This window comes from Theropithecus gelada, chromosome 6 (genome assembly GCF_003255815.1).
Source record: "Theropithecus gelada isolate Dixy chromosome 6, Tgel_1.0, whole genome shotgun sequence".
NCBI classification, from domain to species: Eukaryota; Metazoa; Chordata; class Mammalia; order Primates; family Cercopithecidae; genus Theropithecus; species Theropithecus gelada.
Genome location: NC_037673.1, coordinates 105,532,478 through 105,560,424, shown reverse-complemented (window position 1 = coordinate 105,560,424; position 27,947 = coordinate 105,532,478). Strand labels below are relative to the sequence as shown.

General features: G+C 37.8%; 1 protein-coding gene across 1 annotated transcript in view; it reads right to left on the bottom strand.

Annotated features, from left to right (window-relative positions):
• MAN2A1 (mannosidase alpha class 2A member 1) overlaps positions 1-27,947 on the bottom strand; it is a 174,990-nt gene that overhangs the window by 141,568 nt on the left and 5,475 nt on the right. Inside the window, exons 2-3 of the mRNA XM_025387988.1 lie at positions 8,348-8,602; positions 5,792-5,936 (exon numbers count right to left, since the gene is read on the bottom strand). Coding sequence (XP_025243773.1) covers positions 5,792-5,936; positions 8,348-8,602 — 400 coding nt within the window. The remainder of the gene's footprint in view (positions 1-5,791; positions 5,937-8,347; positions 8,603-27,947) is intronic.

Below are 27,947 nucleotides of genomic sequence, written 5' to 3'. Positions count from 1 at the left end.
TGGTTCTAGAAAAAGATCACTTGATTTCAAACCTAGACCTGCCATGAACAGATCACTTATGCTCTCTCCTGCCACTTCTCCCATGAAGTGAGGGTAACTACAGGACTCTGTCATAAAGTTGCTGAAAGGAGTAATGGATGTGATATATGTAAAATGCCTAGAATAGTGCACAGAACATAATAATTCCCTAAGTGCTAGTAATTATTTGTATTACCAGGGCACTGGAGAGTTTTGAAGCTCCCAGGCTTGAAAGATAGACAAAGGTAACTGAAATTAGGAGAAAGAGGAGATATTTAATGATCATCTACATTTCTCAGCAGCTGCTTAACATATGTGCTCCTCAAAGAATAAAGTCCAATGAGAGACCAAACCATCTATTCTTCCTCTAAAAAGGAATCTCAACACACATATTTTAGAGATCTCTAAAAACAGAATTCTAGATAGCCATATAGAGCCATTTAACTCTTAAGTGCTACAATTTTCTTCACAATTAAGGTTGTCAGATAAAATGCAGAGTGAAGTTGAATTTGAATTTCAGATAAACAACAAATAAATGTTTAGTATAAGCATGCTGCATGTGATATTTGGGACACACACACACACACACACACACACACACACAAACTATTCATTGTTATTGAAAATTCAAGTTTAACTGAGTATTTTATATTTTTGTTTGCTAAATCTGACAACTCTATTAACAATCCAAAGTCCAGATAAATGTGTTAAATTGGCTAATGCCTACAACACAAGAAGAAAAGGAATAGAATAATTTTAACTAAATAAAGTATCTTAAGAGGCAATAAAAAGATGTAAATGGAAAAAACACAGATTTTACAATCAGGCAACCCTGAGCTTCAATTCACCAACCTCTGAGAATGTATAATTAAATTAACTGACTTTGAACAAATTACTATACCCTAACTTAGCCTCACTGCCCTCACCTGTTAAATGTGGCTTAATTTACCACTTTTCAGGGTTAAAGAATTACACAAAGTAAAAAGTAACAAAGAGCTGTCACTCACCTGACGCGGGACAGGCAATAAATGCCAGATCTCAGTCGTTCCTCATACTATTTTAGCTCCAGAAACTAAAATTTCCCATTATGGCAGTCAAAACCAAAGAATCCACTTTATCCTGCAGTAGCTATACCAAATAAAGTAGTCCCCAAACAGTGTTCACATACAACTTCTCCTTCTGATGACCGTCTCATTCTGATCAGTCAAGTTCCGTTAGCAACCAGACTTCTAAGTCTCCACCACCTTTCATCAAGTTTGTCCAACCTGCGGCCCATGAGCTGCATGTGGCCCAGGATGGCTTTGAATGAGCCTCAATATGAATTTGTAAACTTTCTTAAAATATTATGAAATTTTTTTGCAATTTTATTTTTTAGCTCATCACCTATTGTTAGTGTTAGTGTATTTTATGTGTGATCCAAGACAATTCTTATTCCAATGTGGCCCAGGGAAGCCAAAAGATTGGACACCCCTGATAGAGACATTAGCCAACTATGGCTGACCAGAACTATTTTCAAATTCTAACTATACTTGGAAATATTTGAAAATATTACACTGATTTCCTCATGTTTTTATTCTTTTTTTACAAACTTTTTTTAAAGGATACATAATTATCATAATACTAAATGCAAACATCTGTCTCCTAATTTTATACACAAAAAAAGCTGAAAAGTCCTAATCACCCTCTGAGTCAATAAAAATTTCTGCAAAAGAATTGTAAATGCACAAAAGAAAATTATTTTCCAGTGTAACTCTTGGGCCTAGGTCTTCCTACTATTTTAGAGTCATACCACAAGGGGGATTATTTTCTAATGTTCATTTCACAAATTGCTTAACTAACAACAATATGCTGCCCAACCTTCCATTTAGTATACCTTATCTTCTCTTCACACACTGTGATTTCTTTGAAGTAAAATTAACCAAATAGTTCAGCAGTTTAACTAGTGGGAAGCAAAGAATTAAGATTGTAGATACAAAAGTGCTGTAATTGTGTTTTAATCAGCTTATTAAATACAACATGAACATGTATCAATCAACTAACATTTAATTTCATGGTCTACGATTCAAAACTTTCAAAAGCATAACAGTACAAAGTTATCAGCATTTACTTCACAATTCTTTTCCAATTCAGTCTGTACTCATGTAAAACACTTAAATATTTTATGACAATTGTTACATGTTTTCAGACTGTAACATAATTTGGAATTTTATTAAGATACCAACATATTGTGAAATTTACCTTTTCTTGAGAGATATTACCAACTCAGTCCAAAAAGAAAGATATCTATATACAGAAAAACACAGCAACATAAATTCACAAAGTTGGGGAACTAAATACAACAATTTTTTAAAAATCTATTTCAAATATTTCTATCCCCAATAGACAAAAATCTACCAATGAAACAAACTACTAAGCTAAAGCTCGTTTTAAATTGTTGCTGCAGACAATGCAAACAAATCTCTCTATAAATCTCATTTAGAAAGAACACTGCCTAACTTCACATTCATTTAGGAGTATTATACAAAGATTTCCCATTACAGAGTCACATTTTGACTTGGAGCGTATATGAACACATCTTTCTCTTTTTCCTCTATTAAAAAGAATGGTTTTTCATGATGTGAATAATTCAGGTTTTCACCGAATAATTTAGTTTGCCAATATTTTACGTTTGTTAAGGAATAGTGAAAATTATTAAGTCAGTGGATTCTTCTCTCTAGCATTTTGCTTGACAGCAAAAATCACTGTAGTTTTAAAAGGTTTGTTTCTGACAATTATTTTTTCCAAGTGGAGAAGGGTGTGAGAGTCAGGGTCATTAACATCTTTTACTAAGACAAAAAGATTCAGCAATAACTAGGATACCGAAAGAGATTACAGTCAGGAATACTTATTAGGGATGTCCACTCAGGAGATGACCTACTAACTAAGCAGGAATAGTAATGCAAACAACAAAAAAAAAGTCTAAAAATCAAGAGCCATCCTGCCCTCAAAGAGCTTATTACGGCCTGTTTCTAGTATACAAAATTACAAAAGAGTAATTTAAATAAGTTTTTTGTTTGTTTGTTTTAGAGTAGAAATAAGTAGCCATCAGGAAGGAGGGAACTTAAAAGAAAAGCCTAGGCCAAGGAATAAGTCAAATGTTTCATCCTAGTTTGAAGAGTCAGATTCATTAGCTCATTAACTTATTTAGCCAAACTCTTAATGACTCAGTACTATGTGCCAGTTATGATTCTAGGCATTCCCAACACAGCAGTGAATAAAACAAAGTTCTGGCCCTTAATGAGCTAACATTCTAGTGAGGAGACCAAGTAAAAGTGCTGTAAATGTTTACATCTGCGAAGACCTGCAAGTGTGGAGGTGTGTGTGTGTAGTATGAGTATGTGGCGGAGGGGCTTCGAGAAAGGTCAAAGAGGACTTATTTTTTTGGCAATTATTCTATATGCCAAGTGTTCACCTAGGCCACGAGGAGAGTGTGTTTAATAGGAAGCATATGTTCTTTGCCACTAGAATTTACTTTAGTGGGAGATCCAGGTAAATTGTCAGGAAAGTATTCTGGTGCCCCTTGTTAGCTGTGTAACCTGGTAACACCTTCATCGTGAATCATGGCACTAACCTTCATGGGTATGCACTAAATGTTTGTAAAACATCTGGCACTCTGCCTGGTAAACCATAGATTTTATTATTATAGTTAAAAGCCCATGTATGGAATAACAAGAAATGAGATTGGTGAGAATTAAAAGTGGCAGAAAAAGGGACAGAATAAAGGTCTTTTTAAAAAATGAAGAAAAAGGAAGAAGTGGGCTTCATATGAGGAAGACTCACAAGACATACTTTGAAGTATATTTTTAAGCCTACAAGGAAGATTATACTATGGAATCACATCACTCTCCCAATTAAGTAACAAGAATTAAACTAAATGTGATTGGCAGAAAGCGAAGAGAGAACAATTTAGATATTACAAGTGGCTCTTTCACCATTTCACTCAATAATTGAATATTCAACAGTGATTATGAGATTTATAGAGAAAAAAAATCTGCAGTGCCATAAGCTGTCTAGATCCTACATTAAGTGTGAGCACCTCACCTCACTGAGTGTGAGTCAAGTAATCAAAGATATGTGTTTTTCATATGCATCCCCTAAATGCAAATGTACTAATCTGTACTCAAGTGAATAAATAGCAAAGAAATCTGGGTTAGATGTAATTTTCATCACCTTTTATAATTACTTTATAACTAACCCTGGCTTAAGATGCTACTCCACCTGTATGATCTCCATTTTACAGATACACAAATCAATGTGCCCAAGGACACACAGGCAATACACAGCACAGCCAAGATACCAGCCTCATTCTGCCTGGCTCCAAATCCCTGAAGTCTTTCCATGATGCCCAGCCTTCCCTGAGTTTGGATTTAAAAGGTACAGGCTAAGATTAAGGAGAAAGACAATCTAAAATATATATGAGGAAAACATAACACCAACAGGTATTTGTAGGAAAAGATAAAGACATTAAGATCAAAGATAGGGAAATCAAGTCAGAAGCTGATGTGCAGTAATTGCTCATCACAAATTTCCAGAATATTGATTTCACACACTTTACATGTCAGTGCATACTAAATATTGAAGTAGTCTAGAAATCCAAGCATTTCAATATCTAAGCTCACAGACTACATCTCACACCCAAAAGCAGCACACACACACACAAAAAATGCTTCACTAAATCATGTGTCCAGACCTAAAGTAACATGTTTTATTGTCTTAGAAATAGAAAAATAGGAATATCTGCCAATAAACTAATGGGGAAAAAATGTAAGTAGAAGATAAATGAATGTTGGAAGCAAAGAAAAAAACCTTCAAATTATTAGGTTACTAGTGCTTCTGACAGTAATCATGAAATCAAGATATTAAGAAAAGTAACACACTCCTTCAAAATAAGTCTTTAGAAATACACCCTCCCCTCCAACCTCCACAAAAAAAAAAAACGCGGCAACTAAATTATCTGTGCCTGTGTACTCAAACCAACAAAGACGTATATCAAATCCTATGTTCCATTACAATCGAAACAATTTCCCCTAATCTTGGCGGGTGAGGGGGGAGCGGGAGGGGGGGAAATCTATGGCCCCTGTAAATAAACGCCATCATATGTAGTAACAATAATGACAGCAGCTACTGTTGTGCCATACATGATTCTTTTACTTTTCACCCTACTGAAACAGATACTATTATCCTCATTTTACCAGGGAAAAAATTTGGTCTCAGAGGGATAAAGTAACTTGCCTAAAGTTGCCTAACACTGATAAATACAGAGAGCTGAGACTCACATTCGTATGTGCCTGAAACCAATCAATACCAAGGTTCTTAAACCATTTAATGCTGCTTCTCTATTTTAAAGATTCAAACTTTCCCATGAGTATTCTGCCTCTTTTAAAGGTAGACTTCATAGACGTGAAATAATTCTCCCATGCAATATTTTACAAAAAGTTACTAAAATCAACAATCAGTCTCTTAAAAGTATATACCGTTTTTCTCCCAAAGGCAAGCCCTTCTTTTTTGTTTATTACCATTTCATACTGCACAGATACTATCCTTGAATGGCACATAAATTGATAAAATGAGAACACTAAAACATAATGACACATAAAAGGAATACATTAATGTTAAAAGTCAGAGAATAATGTCTCAAAAATTTGAGAAGTGGCCTCTACCAGACTCTCATTAAAAGACTCTAGGCCTAAAGGAACTTAATAACCTCCTGGTTTTTTTGAGGTGCAAATTTTACCTGGGTCGTTATGGGAATGAGGCACCACAAAGACTTGAAGGGGTTCGGTGTCCCATTCATTAGATTCATAAGTAATGTCAAATCCTTGCTTCCAAACTCCACCATCTGGATTGTCAAAAGAAATTAGACTGTAAACATCCAACATCTAAAAATGTAAAAGAAAAAAAATTAAAGTTTAACCATTATTAATTTAAATTTAATGTTGGTAAATATTTGCTCAAAATTATTCACTGCTATACTCTGCATATATATTTTATAAAATAAAACTATTTCGGTAGACATTAATTGAGGAGTTTAGAGTAGAAAATATGTCATCACCATTTAAAGGCTTGAAATGCTATTTGTGCTACAAAACTACCCTGATAAATAATCCCCTCCCATCTGCTTCTCATAAAAAATAAGTTCATTCTATTCCTTCTTCCCCTACTTTACTTCCAAAACAATTTAACAGAAATTTATAGAAAAAGAACCAAGAAAAAAATTTCTGATGAAATTTGATAATGACCAGATATTTCAGTATTTTCAAAAATAGTACTGAAAATGATATTTTACTTTGAGCTGTCTTTATTTTATAGTAAATCTCATGTATATTAAAAATCTATACCTGAACAAAAATACATCTATCTATAGCTATTCTTCCATGTAGCATATGTTCTATCTACCTATTTTATCCTAGAAGTAAAACTACAACAGGGTCAACTAGGCATAATCATCTAAAAATTGAGAAAATTTTTTTAATTGAGATTTAGTTTTTATGTATCCTAATGTTTTCTAGCTTTTCAATGCAGTATTCCTGCTGGCTAATAATGTTTGGATGCAAAGGAAAAAACAGTGGGGAAAAAAAATCTAAAACTTTACTTTTGTTCTTCACCGTCTCTATAATATTAAATGTGACAACACAACCAAACAACCTTTTGTAAAATTTAAATTATGTTAAAACTAGATTACAAAACTCACATCCGAATATATAAATGAGTTACAAAAAAAATTTAAAGGCCAAACAAATTACATAAAAGTCAATACAAAGTATTTTAAGGCAATAATATTTCTCTCCCTATGGAATATATGACTTTAATAAATAAAATAAAATCTTCTCAAGGATGAGCCGACAAATCTTTGGAAATGAACTGGGTAGGAGGATGTCTTAGCAGTCTCTGTTTCTTCCTTCAGTCCTGCAGCTCTCCCAGTACCCTCCTGACTTGCTCTGCCTGACTTTCATGGTTGCTCTGCAACTCCTTTCTGTCCAGCCCAGATGTAGACCACACAACAAATATATATATATATATATATATATATATAATTTTTTTTTTTTTTTTTTTTTTTTTTTTTGCTGTTCCTTATCATGGATGACAACAAGGCTAGCTAGGTACTTAAGAAGCACTCAACAAAAAACTGAATAAAGTCAAACCTCACAGAAACAGCCATCCCTGTAAGCACAGGATTCTGATCCTATCAGAATCTGGCTACATTCTAGCTGATGAGGTTGCAGGTGCAAGACCTGGCCAGCTCCACTGTCCCCAGCTTCCAGCTTGGCCTGCGAGCCATGACCTCAAGATCATATCATGTTCTCTGTCCCTCAGCAGTTAGTGGAAAGTGTATATTCGAAAACAAGGCCAGAAGCCAAATAATTTTGTCAAACTTTAAAATATTCACCCCTTAGGATCCCTTCCACCAAAATCCAGTTTCTGGTATAAGGCACAAGGTTAAACACAGCCTTGCTCTAATTTGCAAAGCCAGTGTAAGTGAAACACTCTGAGTTTAAGAAAGGCAGAAGGCCTTTCTGACGCTGGGTTTTTTACTCCATTGCCCTCTATAATAGCGCTGTCCAAGAGAAATATTATACAAGCCAAATTTTTAATTGTCTAGTAAAACAAAGCAGTTGAAATTAATTTTAATATTTCATTAACCCAGTATATCCAAAATATTATCTTAACACATAATCAATATATAAATGAATTAAGATATTTTGCACACTAAGTCTGAAACACTGTGTGTGTATATTACACTTACAGCACATCTCAAGCCACATTAGTCACATTTCAAGTGCTCAATAGCCACATGCGGATGGGGGCTTCCATACGGGAAAGTACAGCTCTAGAATAATTCCCTTCCCTCTTGCAAAAGGATATTAAGCAAAAAAAAAAAAAAAAAAAAGTCTAACCTTACTTTGTACAAAATCTATAATGTACAACTGATATATGACAAGAACAGGGCTTTTCTTGTATTCTCCAATGGAAGGTTAAATAAAAAAATCTCTGGCAAAATTTAAACCTCTAAAGGTTTTCAACCATTACAGAAAATAAGACTGAAAAGCATACAAAAAGACTGTATTCACTTAAGTATAAAATAGTAAGATAAACTGAGAACAACAGAATTATGGAATTTTATCACTAAACAGAACATTAATGTTCATGTGACTAATCAAAGTACTTTACAAAAAGAGAAACTATAATCCAAAGAGTTTAAGCAACTTACCAAGTCAGAACAGACATCACGTCAAATCTTAAAAAGAACAAAAAAAAAAGCCCAGTGATTATTAATGAATGTATACATTACCTGCACATCTGAATTGTGACTTCCACTTTGTGAAGCAAACAGACAGTCTGCAGTGTCAACTGAGAGGGATAATTGTGAGGGCAGAAGACGTGAGCCAGCACCTTGGCTGAAATTGCTTTGTGAACTTTTCGGACCATCCTCCACAGACTCACTCAAATTGATGACTGAGTCTCTAATATTTGAGATGATCTCATTATTCTCAGCCAGCAAACGCTCCAAATGGTCTATTTTTTCTTGCAACATTGAGAGCTGGCCCTACAATAAAAAAGAAAAAGGCAGCTATATGAAATACTAATATAGATCTGCTGAGGCATACACATTTTTTTTTTTTTAATTATGTGGTTGCCTACGAGGGCACCACTCACCCTTCACTTTCCACTTTTATAAGTGGGATCGCAGAAAGCATGAACAGCTGCCAGGGTTGAAACACCAATTTATAGCAGAAAATCTTCATGGCTGCAATCTTTGCTTAATCATATTTTAAGACGTGCAACAGAAAGACCAAAAATATTTTGGGAAATATTTCTGTTCCCCCCAACCTCAGTCCTAAAAGATCTTTGGGTCTCTGGAATCACTGAGTACAACAGCATATTATATTCAAGTATGAAGTTTTTAATTTAAGTATAACTGACTGGAGTTACAAGGGTTCAAAAAGTATGAACTTGAAAAAGATCATTCCATCTCAATCCCTTAAGGGTCAAAAAAGTATGAACTTGAAAAAGATCATTCCATCTCAATCCCTTAACACTAGTGGATAATCCTAAATAAGAAATATCATGTATGGAAAAATCAATTAGTGAACTCAGTTAGCCATAAGCATGAACATCTCCCAAGTAACCACACCCTAAGTCATTCAGTCTGCGTTTGCTATACTGTGTGTCTTAAATTTTTTTCATTGATCCTCACATTAAGAGGGTTACCATCTCTACAACATAAACCTTGTTATACAAAATAATACCTCACTTTATGAGAGCAAGGACAATCTTTACCTTGTTCACCCCTATATCCTGGGTTCCAAGTACATAGTAGGTACTCATTTATTTGTCAAATGGCCCTCATATTTCTGAAACTCAACAATAATTCTTTAGTGAATGGCCACTGTGTCAGGCATATATGCTAGGAAGACATGCATAAGATACGGGCCTCTGTCTTTGAACATACAAGGTGATGTTATAACTCGCAAAAGCCTCAAAAAACCCACATTAGGGTTTTATTTTTTTTTTTTTTTTTTTTTTTTTTTTTTTTTTTTTTTTGAGATGGAGTCTCGCTCTGTCGCCGAGGCTGGAGTGCAGTGGCGCCATCTCCACTCACTGCAAGATCCACCTCCCAGGTTCACGCTATTCTCCTGCCTCAGCCTCCCGTGTAGCTGGGACTACAGGCGCCCGCCGCCGCGTATTTTTGTATTTTTTGAGTAGAGACGGGGTTTCACCGTGTTAGCCAGGACGGTCTCGATCTGACCTCGTGATCCGCCCGTCTCGGCCTCCCAAAGTGCTGGGATTACAGGCGTGAGCCACCTCGCCCGGCCCACATTAGGGTTTTAAAAAACAATATGCATGATGAACAAACAACTCCGGATACTCATTACCAGGAAATAACAGGAAAGCAGAAAGGAAAGAAAGAAGAAGGGTAAAGAGAAAAGAGATAGAAAATATCCAAATGCCCAAAAATAGGGGACTGGTCAAACGATAGATTCATTGTCATGGAAGGGATGTCAGCCACTGAAAATTTAGAAATATAAATTGTTTTAAAACAGAAATGTAAGGAAAGGTATTTTCAGAAGATAAAGTGGCGAAAAGGCCATTTAAAAATAGTAGGTATAGCATGATATGCTTTAGGAAAAAATATGAAAGACCATATAACATACAAGATATAAGGGTTATACTCACAGATTATTGGTCAGTTCAACAAGAGGAAGGGAGAAGTTAAAAGACTGAGATCTACCAAGAAAAGACCAATCATTTGAGCAAACTATGCCAGAATTGGCAGAAGTCCGAAGAGACTGCAAGAGATTTTGGAATTAAAAAAAAAAAAAAAAAAAAAAGTAGCCAAAATTAGCAGCAAATCACCGGGGGTGGCAGGGTTTGGGGGCAATACAGCACCAGGGGTGAATATCTACAGCCCTGATGTTAGAGAAGAAAGGAGCACAAGATAGCCATATACCTCCTCAGACCTCAAAGATGTTCTCACAGAAGCGATCTCTCTACTCAGAAGCGCGTAACACAGAGCCCCCTACACATCAAAACTGTAGTCCTTTAAAGGCAATTGTCATATCTAAGATGGGGTGGGGTGATATATCACCACAAGGTAGAACTCTAAAGCCTGTTTATCAGCATACACAGAGACAAGAAAAAGTTTTAGCACAGATCTCATTCTGAAAGACAAGCCCCACTGCACTAGTGAAAGGCAAGAGAGGGAGCACACATCACTTTACAACTGGAAATGGCAAAGCAAAGGAAATGGGAGATGAGTGCACTAGTTCAGGACTCAAATAGAGAAGCTAGCTGAACTGTGTAGATTCCAGATCCGCAAAGCTGTCGAGCAGTATCGTCCTATAAACCTTTACACCCTTCTTTGTAAGTGCACATCAACATTGGTTACAAGTGATTCTCCATGAGAAGACCAAAGGGGATCCCTTGGCATAACCCAAAGTTCAACCCAAAGAAACTAAAAATATTTGAGTCAGGTACACAGTTGATCAATCTGTATATATTTTCCTAAATACATATGCTATCAAAGGCTGTCTGGAATAGGGGAAATGCTTTTGTTCACTTATCATAACACCATAGACTACAGCTTTTGAAATCCCTTCTGAAACATTCTGTTGAATATTTCCAATACTGAAGATACCAATTTACCGCAGTAGGTAATGGTAAATCAAGTTACTCTTATTACAAGCAGTATTAGAACATGTTGATTCATCTTGCCAGCAGTACAGCTACACATCTCCATAAAATAAAATATCACCTTAGTCTAAAATGCCATCATCACAGAGCTTTTAAAGATACCACATTTTGGGCCGGGCGCGGTGGCTCAAGCCTGTAATCCCACCACTTTCGGAGGCCGAGACGGGCAGATCATGAGGTCAGGAGATGGAGACCATCCTGGCTAACATGGTGAAACCCCGTCTCTACTAAAAAATACAAAAAAAACTAGCCAGGCGAGGTGGCGGGCGCCTGTAGTCCCAGCTACATGGGAGGTTGAGGCAGGAAAATGGCGTAAACCCGGGAGGCGGAGCTTGCAGTGAGCTGAGATCCGGCCACTGCACTCCAGCCTGGGCGACAGAGCGAGATTCTGTTTCAAAAAAAAAAAAAAAAGATACCACATTTTGTCCAGGTGCGGTGGCTCATGCCTGTAATCCCAGCACTTTGGCAGGCTAAGGCAGGTGGATCACCTGGTCAGGAGTTCCAGACCAGCCTGGCCAACATGGTGAAACCCCGTCTCTACTAAAAATACAAAAATTAGCAGCTAGGTACAGTGGCTCACACTTGTAATGCCAGCACTTTGGGAGGCTGAGGCAGGAGGATCATCTGAGGTTGGGAGGTCAAGACCAGCCTGGCCAACATGGAGAAACCCCATCTCTACTAAAAATACAAAATTAGCTGGGCGTGGTGGTGGGCACCTGTAATCCCAGCTACTCAGGAGGCTGAGGCAGGAGAATTGCTTGAACCTGGGAGGCAGAGGTTGTGGTGAGCTGAGATCGCGCCACTGCACCCTAGCCTGGGCAATAAGAGCGAAACTTCGTCTCAAAAAAAATAAATAATAAAAAAATAAAAAATAAAAATTAGCTGGGTGTGGTGGCAAGCACCTGTAGTCCCAGATACTCGGAAGGCTGACGCAGGAGAATTGCTTGAACCTGGGAAGCAGAGGGTGCAGTGAACCAAGAACGCGTCACTGCACTCCAACCTAGGTGACAAAGCAAGACTCAGTCTCAAAAAAAAAAAAGATACCACATTTTATCTTATACTTACAATATTACAATACTACAAACTTAATACATGAGTGCCCACATTTCTCCAGATCTTTCTGTACTTTGAGGAAAAGATCATTTTAGAGCCACATACACAGCAAAACTGCCTATAGCTCAACAAGTACACACTGAATAAGAAGACAACCCTTACTGGGAATATTTTTATTATGGCCTTGGTCCCATAATCCATGGATAAGAGTATTATTCAAAATAAACATTAGAGGAGAGAGTTCATGAAAAAATGATCCTACAACCATTAAAGATGACTTTCAATCTCATTTAGCTTTAAAGATATTATTAATGATCAGTACCTGGAATTCTGTACTGAATTAAGTACATGGAGAAAACTATGGCCTAGGGATATGTGCACACAATGGTCTAAAGAACATCATTTCTAAAATTATATTATGTAGTGGAATGAAGTCTCCCTCCAAACAGGTTAAATTCTTGAAATGAACACACCTCATAAGCAAATTCTGTACATGTGACAGAGAAGAGTAGAATGACCTTAAAAGGATGCACTTGTAGTCTGCATTAAAGAAACAGAAATCATAGATAATGCTTCAATTATGCTAAGAAGTCAAAGAATACTGATAGTAACATTGAAAAAGACAATTTTCTGTAGGGCAAGAAAATCACTTGTGAAAAAACTCCTTTATTCTTTGATTTGCTAATCAGTTCTACAGGGAGGCCACAGCATTGCACTGCTCAGGAGTGGGGAAGGAGATTATGATATTTGATTTACTCCACTTTTAGTGAAAGAGAAAAACCAAGCAAAAAATCACCTATCAAAGACCTTTGAGAGAAAAAACTTAGAGTCTACCACAAGGTAGAACAGGATCAGTACCCACTCAGTCCTATGAACAAAATCAGTGTGTATCTACAGCTAAATCCGTACATTTATTACATAATTATTTACCTCAAATAGGATACTACCTGCTGGGTATTGGCCTCACCGTGATCCCTCCAGCATGGCTGAATCTGTGTATCTTCTCCTGCTTTCCTGGAAAAGTGTGTGTCTCTCCTTCTCCCTGCTTCAAAGGCCAACCCTCTGCCGAGCAACAATCCCATTTATCTCAACTGCTCCAAGACTCTGTTCTTTGTCCTTTTGATTAAACCCTCTCAATATTGCTCAATCAAGCTCCACTTCTAAAAGCAACTCATTCTCAGTAATATAACATGTTCTATTAGATCAAACTATACGAAATTGCCATTCTCATAGGTAAAACAATCTCATAGGTCGAATATCACCAGTTTCGTATGGTTCAACTTAATATTTATTATATGCTATGTACATCTAAAAATGTCAAACTCCTGTGCTTCCACCCTTCTGTGCTTAACCCCATGTGATGGTTAATTTGGGGTTCAACTTGACTAGATAAAAGAATATCCAGACAGCTGGTCAAACACTGATTATTCTCAGAGCTTCAGTAGGCACTGAGCCCATCCTTTATCTACTGAAAGTGAAACTCAGGTGGTTTGGCAACTGATTAGAATTATTGAGCTGCCCCAGGTGTATCTGTGAGAGTGTTTCCAGAGGAGATGGTGTGTGAGTGGACTACGTGGAGAAGATGTGCCCTAAATGTGGCAGTCACCATCCAATCAACTGGGAGCCCAGATGGAATAAAAAGGCAGAGAAAGGGCAAATTCTTACCCTCTCTCTCCAAGAGCCTAGCAGCTCTTCCTCTCCTGCCACTGGATGTCAGAATTCCAGGTTCTCCAGCCTTTAGACTCTAGACTCACACCAGTGTTCCCTGGGTTCTTGGGCCTTCCACCTTGGACTAAGTTCACTATTGGCTTCTCTGGTTCTGAGGCCTTCAGACTTAGACTAAGTCCTGCTACCGGCTTCTCTGGTTCTCCAGCATGCAGATGCAGATGGCCTATAGTGGAACTTCTCAGTCTCCATAATCAAATAAGCCAATTCTCCTAATAACTCCCTTCTCGTGTGTGTGTGGTGTGTGTGTGTCCTATCAGTTCTGTCTTTTTGGAGAACCCTGAATAAAACACCTTACATTCCCATTCCCCTCCAGAGCCCCACTCACTTCATGTACCAGGATTATCAAAAGTCTCTCTCTACTCATTATCCCCCTTCCTTACAAACTCCCATTCATTCATCTGCCCATTACAATCAGTATCTGCTCACCACTCCTCCAAAACTGACCCTGTAAAGTCCCCAAAGACTCCCATGTTATAAGCCTGATGAAAAGCACTCTGCCCCTACCTTATCCATCATCTCAGGGAGTATCAGGCACAATGGAGCACTCCTTCCCTCTGGAAACGTTTTCTTTACTCATTCCCAGTACAACATGCCCTAGGTTTTCCTCCTGCCAACTATTTATCAGTCTCCTTTGCTGGTTCCTTCTCTCCCAACCTCTAAATGTTAGAGTACCTCAAGGTTAGCTTCTTGAGCCTCTTACCTCTCTAAACTCTCTTACATGATCTCATCCACTCCATGATTTAAATTCCATGATGTCTCCCATATTTATATCTCCTGCTGGAACCTCGCCTCTGCAAAACAGACCCATATATTCAAATGCCTACCTGATGCCTCAAATTGTCTTTCAAACTTAAGTCCAAAAAACATACTCCTCAAAAAGACACCCACAGTCCTCAGGTCTCCAGTAAGGGGCTTTAATCTCTACCTAGTTAGGCACCCTCAAAATCAAAACATTGCACACCACAGTTGGTAAGGACTGAATATCTCTTTCTCTCAACTTAGCTTCACCTTGATCTTATCTCTGTTCCAAGCCAGCTCCTCCCCACCCCACCCTAAAACCTTTGTACATGGTCTCTGTTTACATAATGCTTTAACTCTCATGCCAAATGTCACCTCTGCATAGCCTTCCCCAGCCATTCTAAAACAGGCCTCCTCGTGTTATGGTTTATCTCAACTTATTTTTTGTTTCCTCCACAGTTTTATTACAATTATCTATGTTATTCATGTATTGCTTCCCTCTTTTCCTCACTAAATGAATCCCTATATTGACAACAGGCACCATAGCTGTTTTACTCAATGTACTGTACCCTGATGCCTACCTACCTAGCACACAGCAGGACCTTAAGTATTTATTGGGAGAAAAAAAGGAAGGAAAGAAAGAAAAATGGCGTATAACATTTTTTTCCAAGTATTCAATGTTTTGGCATATAAATCCACACCAAAAATAATACAAATAAAAACAAAACACACTAACCATTTTTGAAGAAAGAAAATCCAAAAGAAGTCTTCACTGCATTCCAAAAAGTACGTAAGAATGGGAAGGAAAGAGCTAATTAATAGGGTGGTTTTCATGGGCTGTTTGGGAAATAATATAGAATGGGACCCATGTTGGCCACAGGATGACAGTCATGACCTGGTGAATATAGTACAATATGTGACTCCCTTTCTAGAGCAAAGATTATGGATTCCGTACAGTCCAATCAAAAGCTTTCCATTTTCACTACCATCACTAACCTAGCTCAAGAGACTATTATTTTCACCTCATGTGGGGAGTGAAGGGAGTTTGGAAAAAGAACCCCAAGATAATTCTGGACTATTTCCTATCATGGTAGTGATATAAGATCTGCACTCAACCAAATCAAGTTTCTAGTTATAAGACTTGTAGAAGATATGTTTATAATATACCCACCAATGGTAGCATTCAAAAGAAACAAAACTTTACTCCAATGTGTATGCATGTATCTGAAACTTAGGATCTATACCACCTTTCATTTACGTTTTTTTTTCTTCAAATCTAATTCTGTTAGATTCAATGTATCACTCCAACACATCAAGTTCTTTCTGGACTCTGATTATGTCATCAAATGTGCCCACCATGTAAGAGCAAAGATTACCTTTATCGTTAATGATGTCCTTCACCAGATAAAGGTGAAAGCAATTCAGCTTAATGGCTAAGCACTGGCTCCTATTCAGGCTATCTGGCTTCCAATACCAGTTTCGGCACTTATTGGCCATGTGATCTTGGGGAAGTAACTTAATCTTGGGCCTCAGTTTCTTATGGGCAAAATGCAGATGCTAACACCTATTGCTTGGAATGGCTATGAAAGAATTTAGCACAGGACCTGCCAACAAGTAAGCAGTGAAGAAGGTATTATTGCAGCTGCTGCTACATATGTGAAAAGTATGGCTTTTGAAAAATCACTTTGAAGGGTACTATAATATGCACCTCCAGATAGTATGCATCATAATTAAGAACAGACTCTGAAGCCAACTAAAATTTGAATTCTGGCACCACTACTTACTGGCTATGTAACTTCAGGCAAGTTCAAAGTTACATAACTTCTCTGTGCTGCAGCTTCCTCATCTGTAAAATGGGGAGAATTAATAATACCTAATTCACAGGGTTGTTAGGAGGATTAGTTAGTATATGCAAATAAATGTAAATAGTGCCTGGTGCAGTAAGCAGAATAATGTTTAGTCAAAGATGTCCCTGTCCTAATAATCCCTGAAATCTGTGAATACCTTACCTTACATGACAAAAGGAATTTCCCTGATGTGATTAATTTTAAGGCTTTGCAGATGGGAAGAAAACCCTAGAATATCTGAGTAGGCCCAATGTAATCATAAGGGAATAGAGGAAAATGGAAGAGTCAGGCCAGAGAGGGAGATGTGAGGACACAAGAAATCAGAATGATGCTATTGCTGGAAGGCAGCCTTGAGCCAAGGAATGCACTCAGCATCCAGAAGCTGGAAAGGCAGGGAAACAGATTCTCCCCTGGAGCCTCCAGAAGGAATGCAGCTCTGCAGACATGTTTATTTTAGTCCAGTAGGGCCTGTTTCAGACTTCTGACCTACAGAACTGTATAACAACACATTTTTCTTGTTTTACGCCACTAACTTTGTGGTGATTTGTTATGGCAGCAATAAGAAACTAATATACCTAGCAAATAGTTGGCCTTATAAAAATAAAGCTTATAAAGTATTCTTAAGCTTAGTCCTTTTTAGAGAAAGTCTTGCCCAAAGCTCTATCATCAGAGCTGGAGAGCCATGACCCAAAGGAGCTGTGAGCCCAAGCAATGGAGGGTGAGGCCGTGCAACCTCATAAACTGTCTCCCACAGGCATAATTTGGTCTAACAAGGCTCTACACCTAACTGAATAAAGGAGTTAAGAAAAGACAGAGTCATCCTTTATGGTTCAAAGTAATTTTCAGAAAAAGCAGCATCAACATCTTTATCTTAGACTGAGTTTTAGAATCAATCAATTAAAAAATTTAAAGCCATTCTGGAGCCACAGTGGGGCATATGGACTAAGAGGCTGCAGTTTGCCAGGTAAAAGCCATGGTAGCTTGGACAGGCAGGGAAGGAACATGAAAGAATGACAAGAAAGATGAGCTAGGAATGGGAGGGGCAGGAAAGGAAAACAAAAAATGGCATTGAGTTTTTTGCTAGGGCAAGGGGGAGGATTATGGGTGGCATTTTAGAAGAACAGGCCCACAAGCCAGTTATTGGGGCAGAGACAGAGGGGCAAATGTTATATTCTGAAACTATTAGATAGCTGAATGGTGGTGTCAGTGAACATGCAAGTCTGGAACTCAGGAAAGAAGTCAGGGCTAAATATATAAACTTGAGTGGCCAGAATAAATATGAATTTCAAGCAATGGGAACAAATGGGATTACCTAGAAAAAGCGCAGAGATCTGCCTTTTATAATTTAAAATGGCTCACTAGGCGATTCTCACACATTCCCAGTTAAGAAGCGCCGCATTAAAGCTAAATATAGGAACTGCGATTTGGTAAAAGAGAGTCTGTATTTCTAGCAGGGGTGTCATCGGTATTGCTGCAGTCCCTGGTCAGTCAGCTACTATTCAATCTCAACAGAAAAACCCTGCCTTTAGTCAGATCTCTGGAACTTAACAGGAAGGCCTTTGAGTTTGATAAAATGACAGGTAACCTTCCAAGTGCCCATTCCACCCCTTAAGATGTGTAGTGCTGAGGCCAAAAAGAGTGTGAACTGGGGCTGTGGCCACCTGTCTATCAATGAGCCACAAGCCAGTTATAGAAAACCTTTTAATGGTATTTTCCAGACTGAGAGCTTAACATGCCTGAATTTCTTCAAAATTGTGGAATCTGTCTTTGTGCAGCCACTTGTTCATTCAAAGAAATAAATGCCCTCAGGATGTGAGCACAAAAAATACATAGTTACAGAATCCCTCACCAAATTGCAGGAGCAATACACTCTTTGCCCAGGTAAATCATTTTTCATAAATCTCACACCTGCCTAGGTATGACAGTAACAGAAGCTGCTCAGATGCAGGTAAGAGTGCCAAATGACTGTGAAGGGAAAAGCTGGGACTCCAAGCCCAACATCCCTTGCTCTGGCGGGGCACTCAAGGGACTCATGACTACTGCAGCTGGGCCACCAAGCTAGTAGCTGCCAGAGTCACTACACAGGATCCAAGTCCTGACCTCAAATAATAGCATCCCATTCCCTCACCACCCTCCTCCAAAAATGTGGTCAGGACTCCAGTTGCTGACGTTTTCTACAGGTTCCAGGAAACAGCACCAGCTCCACCCTATGAGTTTTCAGATGTATGTTTAGATTAGAACCATATGGCCCTATCTGCACCAGCCCAATATGGCTGCACAGAAACTACCTCCTGTTGAGGCAACATTTTAGACACCAAGCTATTACATAAAATGAGACTATGCAAAACAGATACCCACTTAAAAATGACTGGAAGAAGGGTGTATAAGTAGGGCAAAATATGTAGATTATAAAATTTTAATAAAATGCAGTTTTATTACTTACAGATCCATTTAATAACTGCAATTAAGTGGCACTAAACATATTAACTGTTGACTAATAGAACTCTTTCTTTAATTCAGCACTTCCCAACCTGTTCTATGGAACACTATTCTTTGCAGAATTTTTTTTAAAAACCACACCGACTTTTCTTCTAAAACTTATTTTTAATTTATATTCTTATGCTTAGCACTCTGACAGAATCTGCCAACAGTGTATCCCACCCAAGAACTTGCATGAAGGTTCACGTGATACACTTTCAGACCTTAACAATTCTCAGCTAACCAGGGTCATGTTGTTACACATCATATAGGCAATGATTGCTGGTCTATGTTGGTAATCTGTCTTACATTTATGACAAATGCTTATCTTTGTACACAAGGTTATTAGGCACTATCCATTTATACTACCTAAACACATTTACCATGAATTAATGCCATGTATTGTATGTTAGGATATGCTAACAAAAGTTCTGTCAACATCTTATAATTTTACACAAGTAATTTTGACAAACAATTTCAACACAAAAAGAAAATAATTGTCAGTAATCAACCTAAACAGTGTTGGCCTATTAAAATAAATGCAACTGACATGTCTGAGATTGTTTTTCATACAGAAATAGTTTTGGAAAGCCTCTGAAGGCAGGGTTGTACTAAGTAGATAATCAACCCCCCTTCAACCTTATTTATACTAATCATTTCCTGAATAAGTCCCTTCTATTTCTTATTGACAGGAGACAGGTATTTAGGCAAGTCTCATCTGAATTATTATAAATTCTGAATTTCCAAACTATTCTTTATACAAGCACTACAGACTCTAAAGTTTTACAAATTCTTTCCTATTGTCTTTCTTTATAAAAATCCATCTGTACCAACTGGTCTACAAGGGCAAGGTGAGACACAGTACATACCACAGAAGCAACAAATGCAGCAGTAAGACATAACATAATATATAACAATACGATTATAGCAAACCTCTAAATATCATACCACTGGCTATCAAAGATGAGTTAAGGATACAAATTTCTGGAGTTCTTCTCAAATCTCTTTTGTTTAAAACAATTATTGGTTGGATCTTCTACCTAAAAGTTGGAAGAAATATCCTATACCTCAAGTGTTATTATTTGACCCTACAAACTTTCCAGAGGTAGCCCTGGGTCAAAGACAGTTTTTACTTCTCCAGTTAATGCGGTCAGCTACCAGCCCAACAGAAGGGGGTTTTTCTTTACCATCAACAACAGGCAATTTGGAGGGTATTCTCAGAAATATGTCTGACCTTCAGAACAACCTTCAAACTTCAGTCCCCTATTTGGGGTGTTGCATTTTGATCCTTAATAAATCTCTCTCTCTCCCTCTCCACGACCTGTCTGCCCATCCTCCACACACACACACACACACACACACACACACACAACTTATGTTCTGTCTTAAACAACCCAGAAAAAAATAATTTGGTCCTATCATTTGTGCCAAAGATGAGAAGGGTCTTTTTTAAACTCCTACTAAAATGCTTCTTAGAAATCTTTCCTTCTGATCATCTTACCTTTCCTTAGGTAAGGTGATCCATGAGCTGCTAGTTTGACAATTTGAACACAAGCTGCTTTATTTCATTAACATCTGCTACAAAATATTCTTAATGTAAGATGTACAGTTTTTGATTATAAGAAATGTACCTGGCCCTGCCCTCACTCAGCACAGTCCCCAAGTGAGCTCATTCATTTTCGGCTATGCTGATGACTACCAGATCAGCATCTCCCTTCCCTGATCTCTCACTGGCTTTCCAGACCACTTGGTTATTTCCACTAACATCCACGTCATCATAAATGAAACCGAACTTGGCTTTCCAGATCAGCTTGTCTTTCAAGCTATCCCCTTCTGCAAATAGTACAACCAGTCTCCAATACCCCAATGGAAAAAGGTAGGAGAAATTCTCTGATTCAAGCCACTCATCATTACCCTTGATTAAATCTGTTAAAAAGCTCTGGTCTTTCTCTTTACAAAATGTCTCCACATTTTTCATCCTCTCAATTCTAGCCAATTCAATACTGGTACAGGGATTTACTGCCTTATGTCTATATTACCTCAAACAGATTCTCAGCTGCCTTCCTACTTGAGTCTTCCTACACACAGCTACCAGAATAATCTAGATTGAATATTCTCTTAGCTCCTTTCCAGGTCTAAAATTTTCTACAAAATTAATTCTCTCACACTGCTTTTCTCAAGCAGCTTGCTGGTATATTCAATAACTTGGAGTGGTTCACTACCATCTAACTCATAACTCTTCAGACAAACTCTCGGGGCAATTTGCAATCTGATCCTGAATTACCTACAGTGTTTTCCCAACTACTCTTTATAGGCACCAAAGATTCTAAATCAAGCCAATCTCCTCTAGGATTCAAAGCCTTCAGAAGCACCGTACTTTACACTAGCCATTTTCTTTCTCCCTTCAAAGTATCATCCAACAGGAAAAGCTTAGCTTCTTTACCCTCTCCTTTAGTCAGCTTAAGCCAGGCCATCACCAGAACTTGTTTCTGTTTCTGAGCTCTCTTTAAGGCCTTTGCCTTTATATCAGGAATATAAAAAATATTGACTCTTGTGTTAGTCTTAGCTCCTGTATCCCCAGAACTTAGAACAGTGCCTGCTACATAATAGGTATGCTACAAATCTGTCCATTGGTAACAACTAGCATTTATTGAGCACTTACTATATGTCAGGCAACATTCTAACCTCTTTAACTTTTAATGAATAACAGCACTTAACTGTCTCTAATAGTTTAACAAATGGCAGTTTGTTTTTCTAAATAACTAAAAAGTTATTTCAAAGCAAGTAATATATGTCTACCATAATTTCCATATTACCTAACACAGTAAATTTTCAAATATATGCTGGATATGGGTATAGTACAGCCAGAAGGCCAGTGAATTATAAGTCAGGATGCATGTCCCAGGTATGCTGTGACTGGACAAATTGCTGAGGTCTAGTTTATGTGTGACTCGGTGCCCTTACCTGAAAAATCAAAGACTAATACCTGTCCCGGAGGGACTCAGTCTACTCTACAATTCTATGCCTGAATTTTTCATATGTATGACTTTTCTGGAATGCTAGTGACTATTAAAAGAATGACTGCTTCACTGGGTTCTAAAGACACCAATTCAGGACTTTATGTAGAAAATGATGCTAAGAATGATTCACATTCTCAGGCTTCAATGTTCTGATGCTCTACAGGTAAAATGTTACCACCAAGGCCAAGACCCATAAATTCCACATTCCTCTACACCTGTGGTACAAAGAAACAGAAGGGAACTGCTACAAAGTACATCTTTAGCCCCAAAGTCCTCACCTTGAAGGGAAAGGCTTCTCATCACAAAGGAAACAAAGCACTATCAGTTCAAGAAGAAGAATGGCAATTTGAGTAAATAGTAATTGTGAACAACCAAAAAAAAAACCGGCAAAACTTCATACTTTCAATCCTGAGTAGGCACAAGGCACCAAAATGTTGGTGCATACTGAGTTGTAAAATGATTTTTTAAATAATGAGATTCAAGAGATAGGAATCAATAACTTCTATTTCCTCTGACACTAACGAAAAGGGAAAGGAATTAGAAATAGACAGAAAAAACAAAAATTACATATAAGGAAGTCATGGTCCAGAAGTGAAGGAAACTGAAATACAGCATGATTCTCACCAGCTGGAATATAAGAGACTCCACTTGCTCTGATGCTCAGAATATTTCCTTCAAGTGGCACAGGTTTAATTATCAAGATTATCCCTTCTTCTTAGGAAGCCAAACTATCTGACATATATTGAATGGTATTTAATATCATAAAATTGAAAACACTATGTACTGGTTTTCTTTTTTTAACATTTTTTATTTCTTTAACTGACAAATAGGATGTGAGGGCAATCTGGCTGTGAAATCTGTCACCCATTGATTACCAGGGTTGATTTGGCTGATCTGGTTGGCTAGGCGGGTGTCCCCTTCCTCCCTCACCGCTCTATGTGCGTCCCTCCCGAAGCTACATGCTCAGTCAAAGAGGATGACCATCCCTGATAGAGGAGGACTGGTCTTTGGTCAAGGGAATGCAAGGAGCTGCACTCCCCTGCTGGAACCTCCAAACAAGCTCTCTTTAACTGACAAATAAAAATTGTACATATTTATCAAGTATATCATTTTGAAAAATGCATGCATTGTGGAATGCTAAATCAAGCTAATTAACACACGCATTACATCACATACTTTTTTGTGGTGAAAACACTTAAAATCTACTCTTTGCAATTTTCAAAACTACGATGTATTATCATTAACTATAATCAGCAGGTTGTACAATAGATCTCTTGAACTTATTCCTCCTACCTAAAATTCTGTATCCTTGTTTACTGGCTTTCAATTTTTGTAACCAACCTGTAGTCAGAGCACATAACACATTCAGTCACAGGATGAAATGTAGATGACATAAGGTATGTTGATGTAAAAAAACTGATGGCTGAGGGAGGGTGAGAAATGAGAAGGAAAAGAAATGAGTGGGAGAAGGCTGAGAAGTACCAAATTCCTTGACTGACAGAGTGGGGAGTCGCTTCAGGTCTAAAGTTGATGGATCAAGAAAACAAATGCAGTTACATCATTGAAAGTTGTTAATGTATATCAAACAAATTGAATACAAAACTTTTTAAAAACTGGGAAGAGTGGGGGTATTGAGTTAAATTCTCCATCTCTTATAAAGGGAAACAATAGCTCAAAATTGAAACAAAAATCAAAAAAGAGGTATATGCACGTATTTAGAGTTAAAGAAGGAAACCCACATGGAACATAAAGAAATGGTCAGAAGTGGGACTCAGAGAAGAGTGGACTAAAGATGGGGAAAAAAGGGAGAGGGATTCTATTGTCAATGTGTACCTTTCTATGTCATATGAATTATTTCTATGTGCATTTATACCCTGCACATGTTTAAAAGAAAAAAAAATCATTGGTAAAGTCCCAGCTCTCCAGACTCCTCACTGAAGCCAATGAACTGCACCGGCAAGAACATAGGACAGGGTCAAATTTGGAGTCTTCTCTGCTCATGGAAAAAGCATTTAATTTCTCTGGACTTCCAAAGGCACCACCTGCAAAGGTGGCCAGTGGTAAATCCATTTACATGTGAAAAATACAAAAATGCACACTTTTTTTAATGAAAAAAAAATATTTAACTCTACTTAACACTAACCTTAACACTACTCAATGAGACACATTGCCCCCATTTTGTTCAGACTAAGTATACTGCAATTTAAAGATGATACTAAAATCTCTTGAGGACACAAATGAGGTGTTGGCCTGTGTCATAGCAAAGAAAGTGACATATAATCTTTAAAAGTGAAGAAAATGATGAAAATTAGCAAGAATTACTCTTTGATAAGCAGAAGAACAGGTCAGTACCTCTGCTGACAACCTGAAAGTACCCTGCCTCCAAGCTGAGCAACGCTCAGGATCCCAGAGACTGGCTGAGTTTCATATTCTACTTAACATCTTATGAAGAAGATACCTATACCTGAGCTCTCCCTTCTCAGAACTAACCCAAGCAATCAGACTGGGCTCAGAATTAAGCCCATCTGTGAATTACAGCAGATCCAAAAAGTCACATTTCGTCTTGAAGCTACAGATCAATTTTGCCTAGTTCATGGCCCAGAACCTTCCTTCCCAGAGCAGTCCTACAGTGTAAAACCTTCAGGTGAAAGAAGAGAAGCAAACTCATCAAGCATGTCCGTGCTCTAGCATCGAAGTTCCCCAAGGATACCTGGAAATCTATGAAACATGCAGATTACACAAGTTTTAAACCACTCTCTAAAAACACAAAGTTTGACCAATGCTTATCTAATAACCAATTTATGAGAATTGTTTGTCTTTAATTAACTCACATATACTTTAACAGATCTAACCATACTATTTGCCTCCATTATTAACACTAGAGAAATATAGTTTAAACTGGGGATTGGCAAACTCTGAAAAGGGCCAGATAGTAAGTATTTTAGGTTTTGTGAGCCAGTTTCTGTCTTAACTACTAAACTTTGCCACTGCTGTGAGAAAGTGGCCAGAGAAAATTGGTAGATGAATGACTATGGCTATGTCATGAAACATTATTAAACCATTTAAAAATGTAAAAACCATTCTTAGCTCACAGCCCTACAAAGACAGGCAGCAGGCAGATTTCACTCATAGTCAGCTGACTTAGGCAAAGTTCAAAACCAGAGGCCTTGGAGACAAAAGAAAGAAGATTATTTGTCAAGAACTTCATTCTTTCCCTGCCTTCCCACTTCCATCACACTTTCGTAAAAAATGCTATTTAGAGGACAAAATGAAACGATCAGGAGGAAAGTCTCTATCCACTCTCCTTATTTCCCAGTTTCTTTCCATACTTTTTCTCATCTCAAGAACATATTTAAAACGTTGTAACCAGAATCATCAAAATTAACAGAAATAAAAACAATATACTGAAAAGTAAATAGTCTGCCTGAGAAAACTGCAGACATTTCAAAACATTTTTGCAGACAATTTTTATACTACCTTATTAATCAATATACCTTATCTTCCTATGCTAAAAGGCAAGGGGAATAAATCTGGACAAGTGCCAACCTCTAATTCAACTGGAAGAAAGTAAAAGATGATCTATTTACCAGACCCTAATGTTTTTCTCAGAATACATATGTCCAATTGGAAAAGATTTTTTTAAGTTCCATTATAATAATCTTCCATTTTTTCCTTTAACTTACATATGAACATAATCTATCCTTGTAATTTTTTGTAACATACTACAATTTAGAATCCTAAATATGTAAGTGAATTTTAGGCATCCTGAGGAAGAATAGAGGTCACCCATCAAAAAATGCTAGTTGGCTTTTTGAGCTTCAGCCTTTTGATCACTCCTTCCTAAAACACAAAGTGCTAATGATGTGTACTGGGTATAAAGAATAGGCCTTTGACAAAACCACAGCCAATGCAGTTTCAACAGGGATGATTCCCACTCCCAGAGGATATTGAGAGCAGTGTCTGGAGACAGTGTTCATTCCTACAACTAGGGGACAGAGAGAGAACGGTGATGCTGGCAGATATTGGGTAGAGAGCAAGGATGCTGCTAGACACCCTACAATGCACAGGACAGCCCTTAAGACCAAAGAATTCTCTGGCCCAAAATGTCAACAGCAAAGAGGCTGCAAACCCTGGATAGAGGCAGCAAATGGTAGAGCATGTACCATTTTAAACTAAAGTACTTTAAAGTCGATCTCTTCTTTAGAAAACAGTATGTTAGATTTAGAAATTTAACATTAAGATATTTAAAAGATACCGACCAGGCGCAGAGGCTCAAGCCTGTAATCCCAGCACTTTGGGAGGTCGAGGCAGGCAGATCACAAGGTCAGGAGATCGAGACCATCCTGGCCAACATGGTGAAACCCCATCTCTACTAAAAATACGAAAATTAGCCAGGCATGGTGGTGGGCGCCTGTAGTCCCAGCTACTCAGGAGGCTGAGGCAGGAGAATCGTTTGAACCCGGGAGACGGAGATTGCAGTGAGCCGAGATTGCACCACTACACTCCAGCCTGGCGACACAGTAAGACTCCATCTCAAAAAAAAAAAAAAAAGAAAAAAAAAGATATTCACTAGATACCTACTATCCGCCTGTCTGCATAAAAATATAATTACCTTAAACAGGGCACTCTTTCAGAAAAGCTATGCTATGACCTCAAGTGACACAGTTCATCAAATCAAATGATTTACTTCCTCCCTATTATAGGCAAATTTAGCTATACTCACTAAAGCACTAGATGTGAGCTCCATTTCAGTACAATTAATCCACAAATCTGTCTGAATTTAAACATGGTTTCAATCTTAAAAATAGCAGCTTGGCTTGATAACTGAAACAGAAACCCATTTTAGTTAAAATGTCCTACTTCTTCTTCTGATTAACCTACTAATAACAACTGAGAAGCAAAAATAACTATTTTAGAGTTCTTCCTCCTTGCCTTAAGTTCTGCTCAAACTTTTATAAAAGCTGCTGCTATCAGGAACTTTACCAAGACAGAAGGGACAAAAAATGCAATAAGGCCTTTACAATCCAGTAAACACAGGTCATCAGAGCTGCTAAATATCCTTTCATTTTCTTAAAGATTACAGAAGTTGGAGAACAAGGGAAAACTAAGACTCTTGAATGCAAAAAAAGCTAAGAATAAACCAGGTGATCAGCAACAGCTAGGGAACCACTCATTCCAGGAAACTCTCAACACTTCACTCCTTCAAAAAAGACTAAAGTTTTCAGTTATCACAAAAAGCAATAGCTGACTCAAAAACAAATAAAAGTGGTCATGTTAGTCACTACTATGCCCACAGCCCAGACACCTCTTAATGCAAATTAAAAGCTAAGACAGAAAATCCCCTTCCAATAATACAACTGTGACATCTCCCTGACAAAAAAATTTGCTTAGGCCCTGATAACAGTGTTCATCTGGGAACAACACACCCAATTCAATTTAAACAAAAACAAACAAACAAAAACATAAACTACTATCTTCAAACCACAGATAGTCATGAGTATCTGGTCCTGGTGGTTTATAGGAAGTCAGTTTGGGTCTTAGTGAAAAATGCTGATCAGGGAAGAGTCCCACAGGGCTGTTGGACCAAAGAGGAGTTACAGAAAACCATCCTCAAAAGGCTCTAATGTTTGTTTTTGCATTCCTAAATGCTGGATGCACTATCAAAGTTCCATCACTTCCCAAAAAACACAGATCTCAGTATTATATCCCAGGAAATAAGACAAACTCCCTCATACAAACGTGAACAAACCCCAGCAGCAAGTGCTATTGTTTATAAATAGACTGCACTGAAGGAAGGGGAAGGAGATCATATTTTCCTTATATGTCATTCGTA